At 41.2% G+C, this 26351-nt stretch overlaps 1 protein-coding gene across 1 annotated transcript in view; it reads right to left on the reverse strand.

The window, feature by feature from the left end:
- C9 (complement C9) overlaps nt 1-26351 on the reverse strand; it is a 47134-nt gene that overhangs the window by 18838 nt on the left and 1945 nt on the right. The window contains exons 2-5 of the mRNA XM_055146353.1: nt 11670-11775; nt 11019-11163; nt 10439-10586; nt 830-968 (exon numbers count right to left, since the gene is read on the reverse strand). Coding sequence (XP_055002328.1) covers nt 830-968; nt 10439-10586; nt 11019-11163; nt 11670-11775 — 538 coding nt within the window. The remainder of the gene's footprint in view (nt 1-829; nt 969-10438; nt 10587-11018; nt 11164-11669; nt 11776-26351) is intronic.

The following is a 26351-nucleotide window of genomic DNA, read 5'->3' on the forward strand; positions in this document are numbered from 1 at the left end:
ACATTTTTGAATTCTTTCAGCAATTAAAATGTGCTTGGGGGAACCAAAGAAACACAATTAAAAAGGAATTAGTTCATATATATGATCATCACTGCTGAAAAGACGTAATCATAAGCTTCAGTTATTCTTTGCCATTACTTCTGACTTTAAGTGGTCAGTAAATTTGATCTAATTGATCTACAAAGTGTATACTAATTGTGTTCGCACCTGTAGCTAAGCCTGTTATTAAGTACATTTAAAAAAAGAAGGACCCACGAGTTAATACCTTGAGTAAGTCACTTGCCTTGCTCAAGGCCACGACGCACCATTCTCTCCCAGCACGACTTTTCAGCCTTTTCCTCAATTGATACCAAATAAAATATTCAAGTCTATGATTCCCCTCACCCCTGCTTTAAAAAAATATAAAAACACTCAGGAATGAAACTCACTTGGGCCATTTATGTGATAAAAAGTTATTTGTATCTTCATTTCTACTACTTTCCTATAAAAATACTGTGTTTGATTATGTGATGAAACTACTACTAATTCATCTGGGGGTTTCAGTAATATACAGGTAAGCACGCAAAGGCATGGAATTTGATGCCCAGCCCAGGATACATCTGCTCACCCCAGTATCACTGAGTGTGCCCTACTTGCCTCCAGTTCTGCTGGGCCCTTTTAGTACTGAAATACTGGACCCTAGCATTGAACCGTTGGACCTGACTGAGCAGTGCCAGGAGAGGACCCAGGGCTTTTGGAGTAATGTTTAGGAGCTTCCACGCCCAAACAAAATGAGGACAAACAATAACAAAAACAAGTCGAATGTGTACTGTCATCTGAGGACACTTACTTCATAAGCCAGAGTTGCCACATTCCAAGGTTTCCGGTAGTACTTTAAAGTATTTCCATCTCGAACTCGGTCACAGAGACCATTGTAGTACTCATTGTCAAAAGGGGTGGAGAGCGGATCCATCCCTAAAATGTTTAAGCTGAGAACGAAGAGAGAAGCACCAGGTATGAAGCTCGTAGGAGCTCATGCAAGACAGGGCTCAGAGGCTAAGGAGAGAGGCAGCTACAGGAGTTCATGTCCTCCTTGTCCAACAGACACACAGCACAATCAGGAGAGAGCCTATGCACATGGGCTGGTCTCTGGCAAAGAGCATGCTGTTTTAAGCCATGTGGGGCACAGTTGAAACCACATTGAAAAAAATGCAGTAACGCAGGAGCAAGGGACCATTTGGTTCCCAAGGACTAAATTCCATTGCTGTAACTGTTAGACAACGTCCCTGAGTAGAACTAAGAGCCAATGTTGTTATACCAACCATTTAAATAATTTAAGAACATTGCATCTCAAGGGGCAGTATAACATGCATGAAATTTTCAATTTGTGAAACAACCTGGTGGCTCTTTCCGCCCCCCCTCCCACTTTCTCTCTATACGTTAGCCCTTTGCTCCAGCTGTCTCACAGCTTGTCAAGAACCACATTCCTCTAGGTTTTTATATTATTCCTTTTATACTTACTAAGAAGAACACAAACATTTCAGCATTCCTACAAGACATTCTTAAAAGTTCGGCATTTTTTTTTTCCTTGCAAAAAATGTCTTTATTTGGCAAGGTTTGATTCAGTATTTGGAATCTTGTTTCACTTCAAGAATGTTACATTTGATTTTTAGGTTTAAAAAGAATATATGAGCAAGAAGCAGTTCATTTTTTATGAAGCAGATTTTAAAAAATGGAGCAACAAATGTATTCAAGGTAGAGAGCTAGATATTCAATCACCAACTTCAAGAAATAGTATAAGAAAGAATATAGATGTGTCACATGATTACCAAAGGTAAGTGTTATACAAATTTCTAGGAGGGAAAGATCATCATCTTTTGGTGCATCACCAACAGTTTCAGAACTAGGATTTGATAGGATTTGTTCTTGTTTGCTCTATTATTTGAGCAAAGTTTTATATCAAAAGATAAGTCACTTCTTGATCTTTAATCAAAACTTTTTTAAAATTTTTTTAAGTTTTTAAATTTTTTTGTAGTGAGTGTACACAGTGAGGGTACAGTTACAGATTCACACTTTTTCGTGCTTGTTTTTCCCTCATGCAATGTTCGAGAGCCCATCCCTCCAACAGTGTCCATTCTCCACCACCAATGAACCCAGTATCCCTCCCACGCCCCCATCCCATCCCTCCCACCCCACCCCCTCTGTGGCAAGGCATTCCAGTTTGTTCTCTCTCTCTCCTTTTGGGTGCTGTGGTTTGCAGTAGGGGCACTGAGTGGCCATCGTGTTCAGTCTCTAGTCTACTTTCAACACGCATTTCCCTCCCCTCGCAGGATCTCCAATCACATTTTACTTGGTGTTCCCTTCTCTGTCTGGGATGACACTCCCCCAGCGTGTGAGGCCAGCCAGCTTCCAAGCTATGGAGCCAACCTCCTGGTATTATATACTACTATTCTTGGGTATTAGTCTCCTACTCTGTTGTTTTATATTCCACAGATGAGTGCAATCTTTCTATGCCTGTCCCTCCATTTCTGGCTCATTTTACTTAGCATGATACTTTCCACGTTAATCCATTTTATGCAAAGTTCATGACTTCATCTTTTCTAACAGCTGCATAGTATTCCATTGCAAAAATAATTTTATAATCCTTTCTGACAATCGATTAGAAAATCGTTCAATGTACTTGGTAAAAAAAATGGAGGCTACTTTATGTACAAATGTTAGAGTATAATTGTGTACCAATATTTGGAGTTACATCCCACAGTGAAAGTTGAGATGGGTGAGGGGTGTTCTCTTAGAAATGGGAGTTAGATGACCATAAAGAGCAGAAGACAAAGGAGAATAGGTTTCAAATCCTAAATGCCATCAAGTCACCAGGCTCATGGATTTTTTTGCAAATTTTATACATAAAGATTGAGGTTTTTACTATTAGTTGGTGAAGCAATATTCATCCTAGCTATAATCCTAAAACTTGCCAATCCCTCCTTGGAATGTTTTTTTGCACCCTATGACAGGCAAATATCCCAGTTGGAAAGCTTTTATTTTGCAGAACAGCAAATTGACCTGTTGGCTAGATCCAACTGGAAAGTTACAATGCAATTGATCTACAGTCTAAAGCACAAGTAAGGAAGAAATGTTTCAAAATTTTGACTTGGTTCCACTGCTAAAGAGACAGCCAGTCTAGTCTAGAATGAGCCAATTTTTTTTTCACCAAGAAACATGAAAACTTCTCATGGATGGAATGTCATCGCCTGGGAAATAAAAAACATGTGTTCTTTGGCCAAGCACAGAGATGGCTGTTTCCACACCTGCATCTAGAACCACAGAAACTTCCAATTTACCAGGTGAACTAAAGAGAAAGCTCCTGCCACAGAAGTGATATTATGCTTAGATCACACAGAAATGGCATTCCGTGTCTCTTGTACACCATTGCAGCCAGTTTGCACTTATGTTTTTACAATGAATGCAAGATGGGTTGGGGATTTCCCTAAACACTTCTGGAGAATCTCAGAATCTATAGAACAAGTTAAAGCACTTCTGATATAGCTGAACAATCTTGTGTTAAGAATTTAATGACAGAGTAAGTCAAACGAATAAGAGCATAAATTAATTACCAGAAGTGTTTGTTACTTTGATGTTTAAGAGAATCTGTGTGTGACTGCTGAGGTATGACAGATTGGATTTTATAGAAGCAGTTTGTAGGATGTGTCTGTAACCTCTATTTTAATACAGGCCCTTTATCTCAGCTAAGTACCATGGCGATGTTTAGTAAATATATATGTAATGTTAACGGTAATGAAGAATATTGTATGTCTAATAAGGCCTTTTGTACTTTTAATTCCATTAATTGGATAATAAATATTTTAGGAGTTCCCTTCACTCTCATTTTGCTTTGAAGCAAATGATACTGAATTTTGGGGTCTGCAGTAATATGAGGGGAGTGAAATAGGCAAGGGAGTAAGATAAGATGTCCTGGTGAGGAAGAAAAGTTAAATTTAAGTCAGAGAAATGTGAGCATTAGTACTGCTAGAAATGGATGTGCTGAAATATTTTATTTCTTTCACTCAGTTTTTGTCTGAACAGTGAAAACATTCCTGCCCCTAATAATCTCACAGGTTCTTATGAGTTCCTAAAGAGGAAGGAATATAAATATAAGTGCAAAAAATATGTAAACTGTTGGGCTGGAGTGATAGTACAGCAAATAGGGTGCTTGCCTTACATGTGGTTAACCCAGGTTCTATCCCCAGCACCCCATATAGCCCTTCTAGCCTACCAGGAGTGACCCTTGAGTGCAGAGCCAGGAGTAATTCCTTGTTTCTTTCCTTTTACTTTTTCACTTTTTGGGCTACACCCAGTGATGCTCAGGGGTTACTCCTGGCTCTGCACTCAGGAATTACCCCTGGTGGTGCTCGAGGACCATATGGGATGCTGGGAATTGAACCTGGGTCAGTGGTGTGCAAGGCAAAAGCCCTACTTGTTTTACTATAGCACCAGCCTCCAGTTCCTTGTTTCTTTGTGCTTCTTAAACATCCACAAATTTTTTTTTGTTGCCAGGTATACCCCTCCCCCCACACCACAACCAAACCAAACCAAGCAAACAAACAAGTTGGCACAGTCCAAAGCATTCAGACAAAAAGTTGCCAGAGAACTCGATAAGAAGTAAATAAAGATTGCTGTTCAGTGCCATGGAAAATTTAATAAAAATCGTTGCTGGACTAATTCTATCAGTGCTTAGCTCATTTCCCACCTCTTCATCTGACTTTCCTCTAGGGTGGTGCCCCATGCACATTCCCTCTTCTGTCGACCTGAGGGCTCAGCCTGGGAGATTCCCCAAACCAGCCCTGACTGTGGGAAAGCGAGAGGGATTTCAAGAGTCTTGGCCAGAACCACACTGTGACATTTTCTTGCAAATAATTCTAACTAACATGTCCCCCTCCATGAACAAATAAAGTTAATATGTTAGGAATAATTTTTTTCCCCGGTTAAGTGGACAAAAACTTGGGCATGAGGCATCTTTCTCTATAAAACAAAGGTAAACTTGCATTGTGAAAACCCCCTTTATTTAGGCTAGGAGGAAAATTATGAAGCCAGGTAAAGGCATGATGGTAATTACCATCGCTTATAAGTTCTTCATGATAAAAATGACAAGGAGAGTCAGAAGCCAGCCACTGATCTATTTATAAAGTTTTGGGCAATACTCACTCTGCTTCTTGCCAAGTATTAAGAGGGTCTATGCTGGGCTTGGGAGCCAAGACTATTCATTTAATTCAGAATTCTTACCTTTAGGCTAGAATTCTTACCTTAGTGTTAGTCAAAGGCACTGTGGGAAACAATTGTAAAACCTTGAACTATTCAGACAACATTTTTATGAAACTGAGTAAAGAATGTGTAAAATGCTTTATCTGGCTCATAACTCTTACTATCTTAGAAGTTTTTCTTCTTATTTTTAAAGGAGTGGAATGTTCATGGGGTGAAGAGTGAGGAAATGTCTCCATTTTTTTTTTTTGTCAAACTTAATATAAAAGTGATCTCAGAAAAGGGCCAATATTGTACTGAAAATTTCTCAACCTCAGCATGACAGAAGGTCTGGGTCCAGCTGCCCTGTGCACTGTAGGATGCTTGGTCATCATTCAGGCCCGCTGCACCCCTGGCTGTCAGCAGAGCTGCTCGGGTTCTCTAAGCCTCTCCACTTCACATCCTAGAGTTGTAACCACCAAAAACCCTCTCCAGGGACCAGCAGATGTATCCCTGGGTGGAAACCCACTGCTGGTTGAGAACTACAACCTTAGTTCCTTCAGAAGCCTTGCTCTTCCCTTCACTCCAGTATTATCTTTTTTCCTTTTCCCATCCCCATTTCCAGATCTTCAATCCTGAATCTGAATTTCTTTCCAGGCTCCTAGATTTAGTCTTACCTGATTCCAATAAACAGTATTTTAGGAAAATGTTGTTTCTCACTGAAAACCAGACTATAGAATTATGAAGATGATGAAGTGCACTGCATGACCAAGAATGGGACAGTGGGTGGGAGAAGAGGGTATTTCTATTGTGACAATATTTTAATAAATCCACCCAATGTACCTTTACAGAAATATCTCATGAAGTTGTATATCATTCCTTCAATCTGAATGAGAATGTTACTGGGTAAAATATTGTTGGTAAGACATTAATTTCATTGAGATTTTTTACAAATTTCTTTTTTCTTCTTCCTTCCTTCCTTCCTTCCTTCCTTCCTTCCTTCCTTCCTTCCTTCCTTCCTTCCTTCCTTCCTTCCTTCCTTCCTTCCTTCCTTTCTTCCTTCCTTCCTTCCTTCCGTCCTTCCTTCGTTCCCTCCTCCTCCATCCTTCCCTTCCTCCTTCCTTCCTTCCTTCCTTCCTTCCTTCCTTCCTTCCTTCCTTCCTTCCTTCCTTCCTTCCTTCCTTCCTTCCTTCCCTCCTCCTCCATCCTTCCCTTCTTCCTTCCTTCCTTCCTTCCTTCCTTCCTTCCTTCCTTCCTTCCTTCCTTCCTTCCTTCCTTCCTTCCTTCCTTCCTTCCTTCCTTCCCTTCTTCCTTCCTTCCTTCCTTCCTTCCTTCCTTCCTTCCTTCCTTTCTTTCTTTCTTTCTTTCTTTCTTTCTTTCTTTCTTTCTTTCTTTCTTTCTTTCTTTCTTTCTTTCTTTCTTTCTTTCTTTCTTTCTTTTCTTTCTTTCTTCCTACTATTTTCAACCATTGCCTTCAGGCTCAGTGGATTTTATTTGATAAATCTGCTGTAAATCATATGGATGGCCTTTTGCCTATAATTTCCTTATTTAATCTTGCTGCTTATAGTATTCTACCTCTATCTTTGACTTTCGTCATTCAGATTAGGATGTGTCTTGGAGTAACTTTTATTGGGATCTCTTTTCGCTGATCCCCTTTGGGCCTCCTGGGTCTGGGTGCATGTGCTCTCCAGCCATAGGAACTTCTCAGCAATGATGGATGGCTTTGCCTGGTGCTTCTTCATTAGGGTCGCCTTCTTAGACCTCTGGGACACTGAAGATCCCTATGTTGTTCCTAATGAATTCACCCCAAAGTTCTCTTATCAACTGTTGTTTATTTTGAGGCTCCCCTCCCCCATCTTTTGCTGTTGTGTGGGGAGTTTCTGTATTTTATCTTAGAGCTCACTGATTCTGTCCTCAGAAGCTGTTACTTTGCTGGTGAGGCCATCTGGTAAGTTTTTCATTTCACCTACCAGGATTTTCAGTTTTGTCAATTCTGTTTCTAGTTTTCTCATTTCTGCTCTCATATTCTCTTCTGTTTTATTGGCAGTGAGTTCCATTGTTTCTTGGAGCTCCTTAAACATCCTCAACATTTCTTCTCCAAAGCTATTAGAGTGGCTCTATAGCTATTATTACTGGTTGAATCTTTAGGGCTACCATCTTTAGTCACTAAGAGTGGTGAGGTTCTGTATTGCTTCCCCATTGCGACTTTTGCAGCCGAAGGTGTTTCTTGTATGCTGTTGCATGGCTACGCCTAGCCATTAGATTAGAGTTAGGTTGTCTCTGTATGCTCATGGTGAGATACAAAGAGGGGAAGAAGTGCCTGGCTGCACCTCTGCAGACTTCCTAACCAGGGAGCAAAATGCTGATCTTGAGGAACACAGAATGCCCAGATGCTGTGCTGCTTCCGTTTCTTGGGACTGGGGCTGGGAGGAGCCAAGCCAGGATGTCTGGCAGTTTCATCCTTCCCCTCTGCTTTGAAGGGCCCTTTAGAGAAAACATCTAAGAAGGGACTGGTGCAATGGTACGGTATGTAGGACACTTTTCTTGCATTCAGTTAACCTTTGATCACTGGAACGTCTTATAGTCTCCTGGGCCTTGACAAGAGTGATCCCTGAGCACAGAGCCAAGAGTAAACACTTAAAGGCTCCCAAATGTAAAAAGGAAAATAATAGTGAGTGGGAGCTGTGGAAAATCACAAAGACGGCACACATGGGAGGGGGAGACACAATGATGTGTTGTGTTGTTCTGTTGTTCACAGGCACTCGGGGCAGCTCTCTCTCTCACACGTGTTGCTCACGTTCGTGTTCTCGAGCCGCTGTGTAAGGACCAGATCAGGATGGCTCTTCCTTGTGCTCTGCTTCTGTGTGTGCTGCTGTGCTCTCTTCTGTCTATCTCTCTGTCTCTGTCTCTGTAGTCTCTCCTCTGGTCTCTTCCGACCTCTCTCTGTCTCTGCTTCTGTGTCTTCTTCTATCTGTGTTGTCTCCTTTGCTTCTGTGTCTTCCCGTGTGTCTTCTCTTGTGTCGTTTTCTTCTTCTGTCTACCCTGTCTTCTTCTTCTGTCTCTCTTGTCTTCTTCTGTCTCTCTCTGTCTTCTTCTTCTGTCTCCCCCGTCTTCCCCACAGTCTTAGTTTATATAGCAAATTCCATAGGGTGGTAACACAAAGGTGGGGTGAACATTAACAAATCAACAAAGAAGGGTAAAACCATTTCTCGAGGAAATTAACAAAATCTCATCTAAGGAGGGGGGCTGGAGCGATAGCACAGAGGGGAGGGCGTTTGCCTTGCACGCGGCCGACCCGGGTTCAAATCCCAGCATCCCATATGGTCCCCTGAGCACCGCCAGGGGTGATTCCTGAGTGCAGAGCCAGGAGTAACCCCTGTGCATTGCCGGGTGTGACCCAAAAAGCAAAAAAAAAAAAAAAATCTCATCTAAGGAGATTACTAGGAGATCCATTCAAGGGTGGGGTCCAAACAAGGGTGTGTCAGGGTGTGTCCCTTTCTTTCTTCCTCAGCTAGTAATCCGCTTAAACAGTTACAGTAAATTTACTTCTAATATTTCTAGCAATGTCATTCTGTATGAGCACAGTAAGAGATATATCAGACATAAAGTTTGGTTCTTCCTGAGGACATTCACTATATATTCTAGACCACAGTCCTCAGGCCATATTAGTCTTCCTAACCCCAGCAGGGTCCTAGTCTCGCCATTACTTTTGGATCATGACAGCATTTGTCTATGACCATGCTCTCAACTTATAGTTGAGTATTGGGGTGCTTTGGCCTGGCCCATTTCGATGCTAAGGTAGCTCACAGCTTGCCCTGAGTCCATTCCATCCCTCATTGGGACCCTGCTTTTGGGGTGCTAGGATCTAAGGGCAAATGAGTTGAGAAAGCAGATGCCCGGGAGTAAATATAATTGGAGTCAATCGGCTCCCAAGTTACAAAGCATAACATTAACTGTCTTCCTGTGTCCATACAGAAAGGACATTGCTTTAAGGTAAACTAAGTTCCCTGTGGCAAGGCTAACAGTTCAAACCCCATGTTATCCTACAGGGGACTGTGATATATATATATATATATATATATATATATATATATATACATATATATATATCCCTGGAAAATTCTCTGTGAAGCAGAGCATAACAGAACCTCAGACCTAAGATATTTTCCTAACTCCAAGAACGCAGATCTCTGAAAATAGTCTGCTCTGTATAATCCTGAATTCTAAACTGCCTGAGATGTCTCATATATGCTTACTTGTTAAGTATATATGAGATATGTGAAGATGTTTTGACTATGCATATATAATCACCCTGTTGTGACTATACATCCATGGCTTGTATTTGGAAAAAAAAATAAAAAGAGACACTTCAATAGTCAGCAGAACCAACATTTTAGCCCATTTAACACCTGGCATCAGAACTCAACCTTAGAATGCTGGAATCTCCTGAGGATTTATGACCAGGTAGAGTTCAAGAGGCATTCCAATGGAAAGCAGTCTTTCTGAAAAGTCAAATATTTTAACCAGATTGTCAGAACTACCACTGGCAACTTCATTTCAAATGTTAATAAGTCATGTCAATATTGTAATAGTCTCCCAGGGTTTAGTAGTGAGAAGGTTTTAGAAGTAATTTAACATCCTGATTGTCTAATACACCCAAGAGAGACCTCTCCTGCACAGACTGTTTGTCTACCCTCTCTCAAAATACTTATTCAGCACTTACCTTCTTTCAACTCAAATGCAATTCAAACAAAATAGCCTTTCAAAAGCTATTCTTTGTACCAGCTCAGAATCTCTACCTTTCTGTCAGGGCAGGGAACTTGAGATCTTTATCAAGCTTTTTCACTTAGAAACATTCAAGTGGTGGGGCTCGAGTGATAGTCCAGTGGGTAGGGCTCTTGCCTTGCATGCACATACCTGAGTTCAATTCCTGGCAGCTCATATGGTCCCCTGAGCTGTCAGGAGTAATCTCTGTGCACAGAGCTAGGAGTAAGCCCTGAGCATCGAGGGATGTGCCCCAGCCCTCCCCTGGAGGGATACTGGGAACATTGGTGGTGGAGAATGGGCACTGGTGGAAGGGGGTTTCTCTATCATTGTATGACTGGAACATGATCATGAAAGTTTGTAAGTCTCTAACTGTACCTCACGATGATTCATTAAAACAAACAAACGAACAAACAAACAAACAAAACAAACATAAAATAGAAAGATTCAGGTGAATACAGACCCAAAGCCTGCTGTCCTGGCTAGTTCCGACTCTTCCACTACCCTTTCTCGGCAAGGGGGCCGGGGATCCTTTTCACAATTATCCTCATCTGAATAATCTCCACAGTCATTGTCATCATTACACAGAAGACGCTTCTTTATACACCTGCCTGCAATCACAATCAGGGGATACTTGTATCTTGCTGAACAGCCTCTTTCTCTTTCTGAAGAATTTAAACACACTTTGATTCTGCAGGGGGAGGGAATACACACACACACACACACACACACACATATTATACTTGACTTCTTTTGTACAGGATTGATTAGATAATCCTTTCTGGGGTGCCTTTCATAGTTGATTGTGAGTTTTGGGGGTGGGGCATGACTGTTGGTGCTCAGGGATTACTCTTTCCGATGGTTGGGGAACCACATGCAGTGCCAGGGATTGGACCAGGACGGCAGCCAGTAAGGCAACCATATTGGGTCCTGTAATACTTCTCTAGCCCCTCTGTTATCACTTGGAAAAGGGTGAGTCTTTGGCTTTTTTGCTTATCAGTGCTCACATTCACCTGCAACGAAAGAAAGAGTGTAAGGATTACCTGTACCACACTTGAAGTCATTTCCACACTCGTCCTCAGGGTCTTCACAGGTCCGAGTGGGCTCACATTGCTTCCTATCTCCCACGGCATCAAGACACTTTTGCCCATTAAATTGTCCAAAGGCCTCAATGGTTCGTGAACGAAACTGCACAAAACCAATGAAATCATCAGATTGTTCTAATGCCATAAAGTATATGATCCCAAACTGCATCCACACCACTGCAACCTTTCAAATCCTGTTAGGTCAATGGATGAAACCTACAAAGGCAGATTCATATTCCTGGGTTGGCAGGTTCTTCTGTATTATATGCTCCGGTAACACTCATAGTAGACTAGTGACATTTAGATTTCCCCCCCTTTTTTTTTCTTTTTGGGTCACACCCGGCAATGCACAGGGGTTATTCCTGGCTCTGAACTCAGGAATTACTCCTGGGAGTGCTCGAGGTGCTATATGGGATGCTGAGATTTGAACCCAGGTCGGCCATATGCAAGGCAAACTCCCTACCCACTGTGCTATCGCTCCAGTCCCTAGATTTCCCCCCCTCCTTTTTTTTTTTTAAGCATATTCACTTCAATATTTTTCTTCTTCCTTTCTCACAATACTGACATTAGACTTTCCATGTGGGGACTTCAAGGGCAAGGAATGCTTACCATTTGTCTGAGGCAAGGATCGCATTCTGACCATGCGCTCCAGGGGCTCATCCTGCAGTCTATGGGCGCTGGAGTGCCTCCGTTTCCTCCTGGCTCGGTCGAATAACTAAGAGAGTAGAACATGTCAACCTTTAACAACAATTTTGTGTGCTTGCTTCCAAACTTTCCCTCTTCCAAATCATAGCACTCATCCTTTTGCTCTAGTTTGATGCCTGACCACATACCATTTTGTATTTTCTACAGTTTTTTTTTTAAATTTTTTATTGAGTCACCATGTGGAAAGTTACAAAGTTTTCAGGTTTAAATCTCAGTTATACAATGCTCGAATACCCATCCCTTCACCAGTGCTCATATTCCACCACCAAGAATCCCAGTATACCTCCACCCCGCCCCCTCACACCCCAACCCCCCCCACGCCCCTAGCTCCCCCACCCTAAGCCCCCCCCGCCTGTGTAACTAATAAATTTCACTTTACTACAGTTTTTTTAACTTCCCAAACTGTATTGTAATTTTTCAATATAATGCTAGCGATGAGGAAAACTAGCGAGTAACCACCCTGCTAGATGTTTCATATTGGTCAATCTTAAAATTCTAACTAGTCTATGGTTGTAACTAAGTTATAAATCTTGTTTCTGCTGTGACTTTGATGGGTCAGTGTGAAATTCCCTCATGCAGAGTTCTGCAAACGCCTTCGCACAGGGATTACACTTAAAAGGGTGTTCAAGGGTTCTCAGGGCAGCTTTCTCTTTCTCGCCACTGGCGTTAGGTGCTCTCAAACCACTTCCCCACCCGGACGTTCGTTGCCTTGGATGAAGGAAGAACAAGGGCCAAGCTGATTGCTGATTAGTTGCTGTTCATTAAATCTTCTCATCTCTCCCAGCTCTCTGCAATCCTCTCTCTAACTGGCTCTACAACTCTCTCCGACTCCTCTCCAACATCCCCCCAGCCACTCTTAGTCTCAGCTCTCAGTCTTCTTTCTAATTCAGTGTCTCTCGCAATCTCCTGTCCTCTTCTGTCTGTCTCTCTGTAACTATCTGTCTCTCTCTCTCTTTCCTCTCTCTACCCCCGCAGCACCCTTCCTCTTCTTCCATACAGCTGCTCTTTTTCTTCTCTCATCACACCTCCCCAATCACGCCTCCCCACAGGAAGTGCGATCAAAATGTTTTTTTTCAGTCCTCACGACCACTTGCAGCCCACGAGGGCAAAACAGTTCTGAAAATGTGTTTCTCCTCTCCTTAGACCAGCAACTTAATTAACATCTTTAATTCTCCTTCTTAATATTTACCATTCTGTACAGACTCAGCAATAGACACTTTTAGGCTTGTAGGGTGACTCTCCTGGGGACATCTCACCGCAGACCCAGACTACAGTGCTCAGGCCAGATCAATCACTTCTAACCCCAGCAGGGTCTAAATTTAGTTGTTACTTTTGGATCATGACAGATTTGTTCATGACTAAGCTCTTAACTTATAGTTAAGCATTTTGGCACTTTGGTCAGGCCAATTTTGATGCCTCGCTCACTGCTTGCCCTGGCTCCATCCAGTCCCTCATCAGGACCCTGCTTTTGTGGATCTAGGAAGTAAGGACAACTGAGGCTTAAGTAGAGAAAGCAAATGTCCAGGAGATAATATTATCTGGAGTCAATCAACTCTCAAGCCACAGGCTTGTCTTTTTAACTGTCTTCCTACATCACTGTTATCCCCTTGTTCATCAATTTACTCAAGCGGGCACCAGTAATGTCTCTGTTACACTCAGCCCTGATCCTACAGATCAGAGAGTAACATGCTGAGTGAAGTCAATCCCAAGGTGAGCGACAGATGCAGCATGACCTCTTTCCTAAGTGGGATGCAACAAATACAATGAAGAAATAACAAATGCCAAAGGCAACAGCCTTCGAAGTGGTCTATAGAACTGATCTTACCATGGTAGGGGACAGGGGGCATGGGGCAGGAGAAGAGGACATTCTGTGGGTATTCACTGTTTCATTGTGTACACACAACTATCATTAATAGTATCATAAATCTCCATGTGTAAAATTTTTAAAAAGAAATCATAACAAAAAAGAAATCTTGCTTCCCTTTGTTCTCTCTCCCCCCTCCCCAGCAAGTCTGGCAAAGCTTGAGGGGCCTGACTCTCTTGCAAATTTAATTTAGCCAGCTGGCACCGCCATTCCTATAAGAATCACCTCATAAATCAAGTTTTTCCGCCTCTGCATTTTGTATGTCTTCAACTGGAAGGTTACCACTTCATGACTTATTTCTCATCTTTCTGAATTTCAACATCATCTATTTTGGCACATTTGGTCTTCTCTCCCATTCCAAACCCAATGCTCAGCAGTGCTTTTCTTGTCTTTGAACTTTACTTTCTCTCTTGGTTGACTGGTGAGTAGTTTCCAGTTATAACACTGCCTTGAATTACTGTCTCATTCAGAGACAGAAGGAAGCTACCAAATAAGTATCTTATGAATTTCCCCGAAGTGGCACCTATCCTTTTAATAGAGTAGCTACTTACTCCAAAGAGATGGTCATTCCCTCCCCAGCTTCTACTTAGGTCAATTAAATATCTTTCCCGTGTTAAAGTGTCCTTACTGGGGCTAAAGAGATAGTACAGTGGGTCGGGTGCTTGCCTTAAGTGTGACTGACCCGGGTTTTATTTCCTGCATTCTATATGGTCCCCCAAGCACCACCAGGATTAATTTCATAGAGCCAGGAGTGATCCTTATGCATCAGTGAGTGTGGCGCAAGAACCAAAAAAATTAATGAAGTGTCCTCACTATTCCTTTCCATTTGTCATATACCATATGTACAAAGTTTTGGATCTTATATGTACATAAGTAAGATAAAGAAAATACTTTCTAAATTTTACATTTCTTCCCAGGTACTTATTTTACTTCTGTTCTTCACAATAATACTTTCTGTTTACAATAATATACAATTAATAATATGTATTAATTAAATATATAGATATATTTTAATTAAATACTATATAGTATATATTTCTGTCTCATCCAAAAATCAACCTTATAAACGTACATGTCCTGCTAGTAACCTCTACAATCTTACATGCCCCTTTAGCCACATCCTGAATATGTTCATCTTGTAACTATGTTTCTGTGAAAATTAATTGGCATCCTATTCTATTTCTTACTTTGCCACCCTCAAAATTATGGTTTTAGCCAAATCCAATGGTGATTGCCACGTGGTTCATTTGGTTTTTTTTCTATTCTACTTTACTGTATCTTCTCAGGAGTCAATGGGGTTGACACTCTTGCTGTTTAAAACACTCTCTTCCTTTAGACTAATCAGTATTAGAACTTTTCATGTTTTTTTATCTTGTCTGCCCATTTCTCTTAGTCTATTGTGATAGATTCTAAAATGCTATTTTCCCTCAGCGTTCCATCCTTTGAATTTTTCTTACTTTCCAAACTTGGCCCGGAGCTTTGGTATCCAAGTATATGCTAATGACATCCTGAGATAAGGTTGCAGTCCAGGCAGCTCTCCTGAACTTTAAACACTTAGAAATAACTCTCAGCTGAGCTTATGCACTTGGATGTCTTCACGGCCCATTGAACACAATGTAGTATTCCCCAAACAAAAGCAGTCCTTCCAAAAACGGTTCCTACTCCTGCATTACCATCTTACAAAATAGCATTTCCATTTATGCAATCATTCTAGCCAGAGACTTGCACGTTATTTGTCTTATCTTGCATCACCCATGTTCATCTCCCACTTAAATTTTTTTATTGTAATCTGGTAAATGATTCTCAAATCCATTCATGTTTCACGTTTTCCAGGCATTCTTCTGATTTATACCCAAACTGCCTTTCTCTTAGATGTCAAATATTTCTAACTTAGATTGTAAAGATCATTCAGAGGGCTCTTTTAGAAAATATAAATTTGATCATTTATATCCATCTTAGGAACCACCCATTGTCCTTCAGATGAAGTCCAGATTTTCTAGTATGGTATAGATAAAGGCAGAAATGATTCTCAAAGATGTCTCTGACTTAATGTCCCAAGTATGTGATTATTACCTTACACAGCAGAAAAGACTATAAGACAGATATGATTAATAAAATATTATACTTCATTATCTGGGTGGGCCCATTCCAATCATTTATGCTTTTAAAAGCAGAATTGTGCATCAGAAAGATGTGAAGAATGAAGAAGCAGAAGAAATTCAAAGCACGGAAAAAGACACCACCAACTGTTGCTGGCTCTGACAATGGAAGGAGGCCAGGAGCCAAGGAATGCGGCAGCCACTAGAAGCTGGAATAGGCAAGAAAATGAATTTTCCCCTGGAGCTTCCAGAACGTTCAGTCCTGCTGATACCACCTTAATTTTTACCTCCAGTGAGACCTACTTCAGACTGCTGACCTATAGAACTGTCAGATTAGTTTGCATTATTTTCGTGGATGATTTGTGGGAAATTTTTATATTTGTTAGAGGAAATTAAAACACATGACCTAGAGTATTCCACTTAGCCTACCTCCTTTCTAATTCTCCCACTTTATGTACTTTACTCCATCCAAGTAAATTCACTTTGAATTCCCAAGCCATTTCCCCCTCTAACATCAGGCTTTTCAACCTATTTTTCCTTCTCCACCACAATAAATTTACCTTGGATATAATTCTTTATTTCTCTTAGAGTCTTCCTTAACCTCTTCATGTTATTACTTTTCAGTTTTCCTTCCTTCCTTCCTTCCTTCCTTCCTTCCTTCCTTCCTTCCTTCCTTCCTTCCTTCCTTCCTTCCTTCCTTCCTTCCTTCCTTCCTCCCTCCCTTCTTTCTTTAAATGTGAGCCACACCTGGCAGTGTTCAAAGTCTCCTCCTAGCACTGTGCTCAGGGATCATTCTTCACAGGGCTCAGGGGACCATATAAAGTTCTAGGGATCAAACTGTAGTAGGTCTGAATATAGGGCGAATATTTTAACCTGTGTGGTATCATCTCTCTAGTCTTTAGGTAATTTTTTTTACACTCTGTTATCCCCCATATCATAAGCACTTTTGTTTTATTGGCTTATTCATACATTCATTTATCAAGCATTTAGTATTTCTTATTTTCTAGGCAATATATTCTAGGGAAAGTGATGATGTACAAAACAGTGAAATAAAGTAAAACAAAGAGCATGAGCTCCAAACTAACAGAGCTCTTTATTCAATATAAAAAAATGTCAATGAAGGGCCAAAGAAATAGTGCAGCCAGTAGGGAACTTGCCTTGCACTCGGCTGACCCAGGTTTGATCCCTGGCATCCCGAATGATGCCTTGAGCTCACCAGGATTGTTCCCTGAGTCACAGCGAGTAGTAAGGCTCCCAGATGAGAAGGAAACAAACCCAAAACATTGGTGAGCTAAGACAATTTTCAGTCTTGCTCAGCCTGCATATCAAATGTCTGAAACATAGTAAGTGCTTTGTACATGTTTTATAAATGAAAATGTGTAATAAGAGGAAGGAAGTCTTTGACAATGTGTGCTTGGACAGACTTGGTCTATGTTTCTCTAGGTGATGATTTTCTACTGAACCACTCACATCATATTTGCACAGTTGATTGTCAGTAAGGCAAGTCTAGAGACATGAATTTTTCTGAGCTTGCCTTCTATCTGCAGAAAATCAGAAGATTTGATCAGAGTTTCAGTCATCTAAAAAGACAAGTTAAAAATGTATTACATGCATCGCAAGCTATAATGTCTAACAGAAAAGTGAGAAAGAGAGCAAGAGATAAAGAGAAGAAAATTATTTGTTGTAGAAGCAATTTAAGAGTGGGGAGTGAATGAAGGCAAACTGGGGACTTTGGTGGTGGGAAAAGTACACTGGTGAAGAGATGGTTGTTAGAACATTGTGCCACCAAAACCTAACCATGAATGATGAAACCTAACCAATAATGTAACTGTGTATTTTAAGGTGATTCAATAAAAAATAATTTTTAAAATGTCATAAAAATGAAACTTCTAAATTCTCAAAACAATGCATTACATATACTTTGAAACTAAATAAAGCAGGACTTAACAGAATTACTAGGAGAAAAAAACAGATAATGCAATAAAATGTGTTAGTGAAATGATGCACAGCCCCCAAATTAAGAAAGATGATAGCTGAACTTAGGTCCTTTCAAGTCCAACACCTCCACTCTAGTCCCCTTAACTAACTAGGCATATAATACTTTGCAGCTCAAGGACTTTGTATGTACAATACTTACTACCTGTCCTTTACCCTGCTGAACTATTAGACTAAGTGAAAAAGTATTTGTAAAGCACTTTATGGATACTTAAATGAAGTGTGTTTATTAAGTAAAGCTAATCTACAAGTGCTTTCATCTCAACTGCAGTCACTTTCTAGATCAAAGTGACACAGCAGGAGGTATAACTCTGGGTCAGCAATGCATGAAATGAAGGGTCATTGGTGTACGCCTGGTCTCATCACTCTGCCAGGAAGAGACATTCCTATGTTTAGAAAAAAAGACAACCTCAGTCATTGCTCACACTCTAGGACATTTTGTCATGGGCTCATGCGGGAAAACAATTGCTCTAGGAAGGAATCTGCTTTGTCAACAAATAATATCATGTGAGTCCTTTGAGTGGAGAAATAAAACTGCATTTTTAACCCATGAATCTGTGTGTTTGTTTAGTTTAGGTGATTCATCTAGATGAAAATATAATAATGATGTTTAACACTCTAATTTTGTTTTAGGACCTTTCCTGATTTTCCATCTTAGTGAAGAGCTCTGTTCATCAATCTCTATGGAAGGTCTTCTCTATCATTGGGAATTGTCCTAGAAACTAGGTGGCTAGGACCATCATGACCAACATTCTAGTGGGTGAGATCTAATAAATATGAGTCTACTTGAAAATGTAATATGCAATATCAGTAAAGATATATAAGAAGTTCCTAAGGAGAAGTTATTCTATAACTCCAGCTGTTTGGGTCTTCCCAGCTCAGGTGAAAGACAGATACATAAAAAGACCATCATTTTTGCCTCAACTCCACTCACTACCTGACAGCATTTCAGTGGGAACCATGACTATGCTCAATGGATTCCAGTTAACTCAAAAATTCATAAATCAAAGAAATAAGTGTCATTATTTTAGTTGCTATAGTGATTTGAAGTGGTTTGTTGCACAGCAAAAATGGCCAGAACAGGAAGTGGTATTTAATTCGCTGTTTGAATGAATTTAGGGACAAACTATATGAGTTTCTAAAAGAAGAATGTTCTTTTAGAATGTCAAGGGAAAATTAGTGCAAAGGTCCTGTGGTGTCATATTGGAGACATAACAGGTATATCAAATCAGAGTGCATGAAGAGGAGAGCGGCAGATGCTCTCAGAGAAAGGCTTGAAGCAGCTCTGGTAGGCTTGTGAGGAGTTTACATTTGATTCTGAGCTTGATGGGAACCCCTAGTGGAGTATGACGTAGAGGTAATACTCAGACTTATGTTCTTCAAAAGATTGCTCTAGTTGGTGGATAGCAAACTGTGTGTGTGTGTGTGTGTATGTGTGTGTGTTTGTACAGAAATGGACATACAGGCCAGAAAAGAGTGATTTGCCAGGGGTATGGTGCCACCAGCAGGTCAACCTGTACCTTCGGGGCAAGTGCAACATCAGCCTGATGATGCCTTCGGACTTCCTGATACCCCAAAATTGCCGCTGTGCCTTTGGCTGGACCCCAATAACTTGGGTCCAAGTTTACCAAGAAGTCAAAAAGCCAAAAGTTAGGTATGTGGGAGCCACACCCACAAACCACCTCCGGTTCAGCTATACAAGCTCATTTATTGACCTTATTTCAGAGATCCATAAATCTCGAATGAGATCAAAAACCGCAGTTAGGGCTAGCGGCAAGATGCAGTGCAGCACACTGAGGGGTGAGTGGGCACGCTCTGCAGGGCATGTGCCAATAGTTTATTTCTCTGGAAAAGATGGACACAAGGATCATGATCCAGAAATGCACAATAGAATCTCTGAACTGAGCAGCTTGCTGCAGAGATGCCTCCAGACTTCAAGCCATGCTGACTTCACTAGGGTGCCTAAAACTCCCCAGCAGCTGCCAACTTCCAGAACCAAATGAGAAGTGCGGGTATGCCAGTTCAGTGACTGTAAACTCCAGGCCTCCAAGGGATAGGGGGATGGGCCAGTCCTTCTCATCCCCCTGTCTCTATGGGACCCTGGAGGTCATGCCCACAAATTGCCTCTGGCTGCTACTTAAGCTCCTTGGCAGCCATGATCTAGAGACATACAAAAGAATCTTTGGACTTAGCAGCTCGCTGCAGAGATTTCTCCAGACCCTAATTGTCTGGAATTTTGTAGTTTCAGAAGCACGCGGTCACTCTTGAAGCCGCATGACATCATATGCTATTCAAAACAAGCAATGCAAAAGAGAGTATGGAGGAGATTGTCTGCCACAGAGGAAAGGGGAGGGCTGGGATGGCAGGGATACTGGGGTTTTTGGTGATGGAGAGTTGGGTGTTTGATCACTGTATGACTGAAACTCTAACAGGAGAGCTTTGTAACTGTATCTCATGGTGATTCAAAAAATAATAATAATACAGGGTCAAGCAATAGTACAGTGGGTAGTGCATTTGCTTGGCATGCGGCCGACCTGGGTTCAATCCCCAGCATCCCATATGGTCTTCTGAGCACCAACAGGAGTAATTCCTGAGTGCAGAGTCAGGAGCAACTCCTGAGCATCGCCAGGTGTGACCCAAAAAGCAAATAATAATAATAATAATAATAATAATAATAAAGAGTAATTTGTGACCAACAACACTTGCTGTTCTATTGCAAGTGGAAATAGGGAAGTCAGTATGATTCCTTTATTGTTTTTCCTGGATAGTTCAGGGAATCAATGGTACAGATTATGTAAAGAAGAAATTAATGAATGATTATTTCATACAAAGGGAGAAATCCATAGCTATGTTTTGGACTGAAGAGTTTAGGGTACCTGTTAGAGTTTCAAGAAGAGATGTTGATCTAGGAACTGGACAGTGAACTTAGGGAAGAGATGGGCACCATAACTGATTTGAAAGTTGTTAGAATGTAAGTGGTATTCACACCACGAAACTGAATATGAGTCAGTGTGTTCATCAGAGGTTTCCAGACTTTCATGGTCTGCTCTCCCCCTTTTAAGAAAAAACAAAAGAGTCACTTTGTACACCTGAAAATCTACCTTCTTTAAGTCAGCTAACAGGTAGTTATACAATTGCACCTGAGGCCACTACGCACGATCCACCTCAACCCTACTCCTGCCCAGTTATTTCAGCACACCCCTCTAGGGGACATCCACTTTGGGAAACAACGAGTTTTGGGAGTTTTGAATTTTTTTTTTTTTTTTAGTGAATCTCTGTCAGGTATATTTACAGACTTACAAACTTTCGTGCTTGCATTTCATTCATACGATGATTGAGTACCCATACCTCCACCAGTGCCCATTTTCCACCACTAATGGTTGTAGCATCCCTCCCACCACCCCCACCCTGTCCCCTCCACTCCACCCCACCCCACCTCTGCGGCAGGGCATTCCCTTTTGCTCTCTCTCTCCTTTTGGATCTTGTGGTTTGCAATAGAGGTATTAAATGGCATCATGTTCAGTCTGTAGTCTACTTTCAGCCTGCATCTCCCAACCCGAGCAGGCCCTCTTGGCAACCAGTACTTGGTGGTCCCTTCTCTATCTAAGCTGCCTTTTCCTGGGAGGTTTGGATTTTTGACTGAAGACTGAGTCAACTTTGAAAAGAAATGACATGGAAATACATCACAGTATGTCTCTACATGACAGGAAAGAGTTGGGCCTAAAAGAGATGAGGATGATGTGGGAGAGCAGGGACAGAATTAATGAAGCAAATCCTTGATGCAGCCTTAAGTCAGCAAGTCCTATGAGAAAGCCCACAGGACTGTGGGTTCCTTAGCTGGGCTTCTCTTAGAGAATGTGGCTGAACTGCAATCCCCAGTTATTTCTTCATATTCTTCACTAGATATAAATTCAGTGAGAGCCAAGACTCTGCTGATGTACGCAGTTTTATACTGCAGGTCCTGAAATAACAGCGAATCCATGTTGCAAACTTAATAAATACTTGCTGTAGTAAGCGGTGAATAAGCAAATGACCATGCATGGCTGCTGCTAGTCAAAATAAATATTTTTAACATATTGGACATGGATGTAAAAACACAGGCAGAAACTATATATATATATATATATATATATATATATATATATATATATATGATCCTTCCACAGGAAGAGAGTCTCTTGCCCGCACGCCTGGCTGTCTTCCCCGGGGTCCCTCGGAGGGGATGGGCTCCAGCTTCCCTCCCCGCCCCAAGCAGAGCTACCAGTGGCCAAAGACCTCCAGAACCTAGCCACAGTCATGCTCGAGGCCCCTCTCCACACATTCGGACAGGCCTCACACATGAAGGTACCGGCAGAGGAACCCAGGTGTGTGTAATCCCATCAACGCCCCACATCCAGAGACTTAAAAGCAAGCTCCCAGAAGTGATATCTTATAACCTACTTCTCGCTCTGGGAGAAACTAGCAAACTTCTGAGAGTTTCCTGCCCACATGGGAGAGCCTCACAAGCTTCCCATGGTGTATTCATATGCTAAATCCAGCAACAAGCTGGATCTCATTCCCCTGACCCTGAAAGAGCCTCCAATGCAGCATCATTGGGAAGGCCGAGTAGAGAGAGTCTTCTAAAATCTCAGGGATAGGACGAATGGAGATGTTACTGAGACCGCTTGAGAAATTCGACAATCAAAGGGATTTTGTGATTCGTGATGTATATATATATATATATATATATATATATATATATATATGTACATATATATATATATATAAAATTTTTTTTTAAAGAAGAAACTGAGATGCTGAACTTACTAGTTAAACCCAATATTTCCCTTTGGAATGTTTGGAAATGTTTGGAGATTGCTGAGATAAACATAATTAAAGTAAATGAAGTAACCTAACACTTATGAGTGCTTAGTTATGAGCTCTTGTAAACCTTACATTAAGTATCTCAGTTGATTCTTACCTCAGCCCTCTAGCTGCTACTAATATGGTAACACTTTAAAGAAGAGGACGGAACTATGGAGACAGAAGTACCTTTCTTCTGCAGTTATTTGATGCCAGAGTTGGGGTTCCAAACCAAGCTGTTTTTCTCTAGAGCCCATCTGGTGAGCCACTTTCAACACTTCTAACACCCAGACTAGAAATAATTTTTTAAAAAAAAACTATTTGAAAAAAAAAGAATAAAATAAATATGAACATTACAGCTAAACAAATACACAACACATTTATAGGCCAAAGAGTGACAAACTGAGGAACATATTATTTTGTTTTATTTTGCTTTTTGGGTCACATCCGGCAATGCACAGGGGTTACTCCTGGCTCTGCACTCAGAAATTACTCCTGGCAGTGCTTGGGGGACCCTATTGGATGCTGGGAATTGAACCCAGGTCGGCCGTGTGCAAGACAAATGCCCTAACTGCTGTGCTATCGCTCCAGCCCCTGAGGAACACACATTGGCAATTCACATCTGACACAAAAATCTGAGTTAGTAAGTGAGTCTAGAAATCCATAAGAGAAAGAGGAAACTCAGTAGAGAAATGTACAAAGGCACGGACAGTGTACAAAGAAAAACATGCAGTGGTGTTAAAACATATGAGGTGATGTGTGACCTGACTTAATGAGACAGGCAAGTCAAAATGATTCCAAGACACCATTCCTCATCTATGAGATTGGTAACTATCAAAGAGTCAGGCTAGAGTTCTGCTGGTTAGACCTGGTGGAAAGACAGTCACATACTCTGTTGGCAAAATGTAAAATAATACGAACTCCACTGGGCCATGGAGTAATTTGAGTAAAGTCACAAAGGTGAACGCCTTTTGACCCTGTTACGTCATTTCTGGGAATTCCTGAGATTCAGTAATGCACTTGCAAAAGGATATGTGAATAAGTCTACTCATTGCAACATTTGTTTATAGAACAGAAAGTAGAAAATAACCATACAGTTCAATAGGAGATGGGTTATCTGAACACCATCAGGTACATCATGGGATATTACATGTGGGGTGACTGTAGGGAAATGAGGAAGTTCTTCCCATAGGAGTGTACAAAAGTTTCCAGGATATATTGCTAAGAGAAAAAGAAAAAAGAAAAGTATGAGATAGAGAGTTAAAAAAAATGTGGAAGGGGAAGGAAAAGATCTGATACTTAGATGACTACTTTATCCACACTGAAAATTGTCTTGCACATGGCTGACCGAGGTTCAATCCCAGCATGCCATATGGCCCCCTGAACACCACCAGAAGTAATTTGAGTGCAGAGGCAGGAGTATCTCATAAGCATCACCAGGTGTGGCCCAAACAACAACAGAAAAAAAAAAAGAAAGAAAAATAATTGTGGCATACACATGGAAACTATAAAGGTGACTATCAAAGAAGTGAGGAACAGGGAGGAGTGATAAAACTCCAAGTACTTTTCACATCATAACATAAGTATCATGAAAAATTATGAGTGGGGAAAGCAAGACTTCTCCTATTTTTTTAACCTTTGGACCACATAATATTTTATTAGTTACAAACTAAAAGTAAAATATAATGATAGCTACGCTCACAGAGCCCTTAGGCAGTTTGCTTTTAAGCACATTGCATTTATAAGCTCAGGGATTTCTCACAGCTGGTCACATTTTTATGCCCATTTTGCAAATGAGGAACAGGTTTCAAAAAGGAAAGGAATTTGCCCAGGGTTACATGGCTAGTCAGTTGTGGATCCCGGAATCAGACTCCAGCCACCTGTCTCCAGAATCCACCTTCTGAACTATCACTTGACCGACTCAGTGGTTTTCAACATTCCTTTGCTACCTCGAAAGACACAGAAGGTGAGGGCCACTCCTGATCTTCTCTCAGAGTACATACATATTTGGAAATGAGTGATCATCAAAATCCCTCAACAGTAGCAGCACTATTACTGTGACTTACAATGAAAGGTATAGGGGCCAAAGTGACAGTATAGCGGGTAGGGTGTTTGCCTTGCACCTGGCCAACCTGGGTTCAATCCCCAGCATCTCATATGTTCCCCCAAGCACCACCAGGAGTAATTCCTGAGTGCAGAACCAGGAGTAACCCCTGAGCATTGTTGGATGTGATGCAAAAAGACAGAAAAAACAAAAAAGATGAAAGGTGACATTCTCTGAAGCTCACTGCATCCCCAAACCTTCTAAACCAGAAAGCATAGAAAATTGAAAGTAACAGATAAGTTTTTATTTAAAAAAAAATCACATTGACTGAGTTCTTACCATGTGCAAAACACAGAGGTGGTATGTTACATTTATCATGATTCATTGTTCACTGCAAACCCTATCAGCTAGATGCAATTATTGTTCATCATCACAGAGTTAACTGTTTTCCCCCCAAATTATTCTGAAGTTCTAATTCCTTTCATTCAGGATGTGACTTTTCAGAGGTTATAGAATTAAAACGAGGTTATTAGAACAGTCCTAATCCAGTCTGACTGGTGTCCTTATAAAAGGGGAAATTTGGAGCCAAGCTAATATGCCCAGAGGGAAGATGATGTGAAGTTAACCATGAGATTGAAGAAGACAGAGGCAGTGATGAGAGCAATGTCATAGCCAACCAGGCATGCCAAGGATTGTTGGCCTCCACCAGACATCTGGAAGGATTGGTCGCAGAGACTCAGAGGAAGTACGACTTTGCCAACCCCTCAGCTTCGGATTCCAGAACTGTGACACTCAGTTTCTGCTATTTAAAGTCTCCCAGTCGGTGGTACTGAGAAATGAATACAGTCATTCTCTTATAGCTGAGGGGAGTGCAAGGTACAGAGAGCTTCAGCAATTTGCTCAGATTACATGGTTGGTTAGAAAGGAACGGCGTCCTGACCTGAGCTCAGGGAGCCTCGTTCCAGAAGAGCGCTCAGTTACGATCAAAGCTTTTCAGCTATTAGGAAATGATGAAATCTTGCCTGTGGTGACAGTATGGTCTGAACTCAAGGTGAGTAGGCTGTTCGAAGTAAGACAAAAAGTGAAAGGCAAATGCCAGGTGGCCTCACTTTGTTTATCAACAAACAATACCTAGCAAAACACTACAACAATGACTCTGAGATGCTGAGAAAAGGATTGTGGTTACAGAGAGAAAGGGCAAAGAAGAAAGGTCCAGGGATCAGTTTGGCAGTCTGAGGTGCTAGAAATTTGGTGGTGGGTATGACATGTTATGAACATACATCTAGGTGTGAAACTATCCCGCAGCCTTACATAGTATTATAAGGAAACAGCAAGCCAATAAAACTTTATTAAAAAACAAACCAAAAGCAAACTTGATTCTTGTCGGTATTTATATATATCATGCTTATAGTTAAAAAATATTTAAAAAATCATTTGTGTACCTCAGTTCTTTGGCAGAACGATGTGTTTCACTTCTTGACCAACCTGAATATCCTTTTTGACCTCAATTTTGTCTCAAGGGACAGAGCCTGGAGTGCTCAGAGTAGGATAAGCTCCCCAAACTGGCGAGCACATGAAGTCCAATCTGGCTTAGTATTATAGCTGGTCAGGACTGAGGGTGGGGCTCAGTCAGGGGTCTCTCATCTTTTGGAGACAGCTAGCCATGGCCAGGACTCAGGGGGTACAGGCATCAAAGCAACATAAGCCTTTTCCATAGTTTCTCATTTTTGATCAGCAGGATT

The sequence above is a fragment of the Sorex araneus genome, chromosome 1 (genome assembly GCF_027595985.1).
Source record: "Sorex araneus isolate mSorAra2 chromosome 1, mSorAra2.pri, whole genome shotgun sequence".
Taxonomy (NCBI): domain Eukaryota; kingdom Metazoa; phylum Chordata; class Mammalia; order Eulipotyphla; family Soricidae; genus Sorex; species Sorex araneus.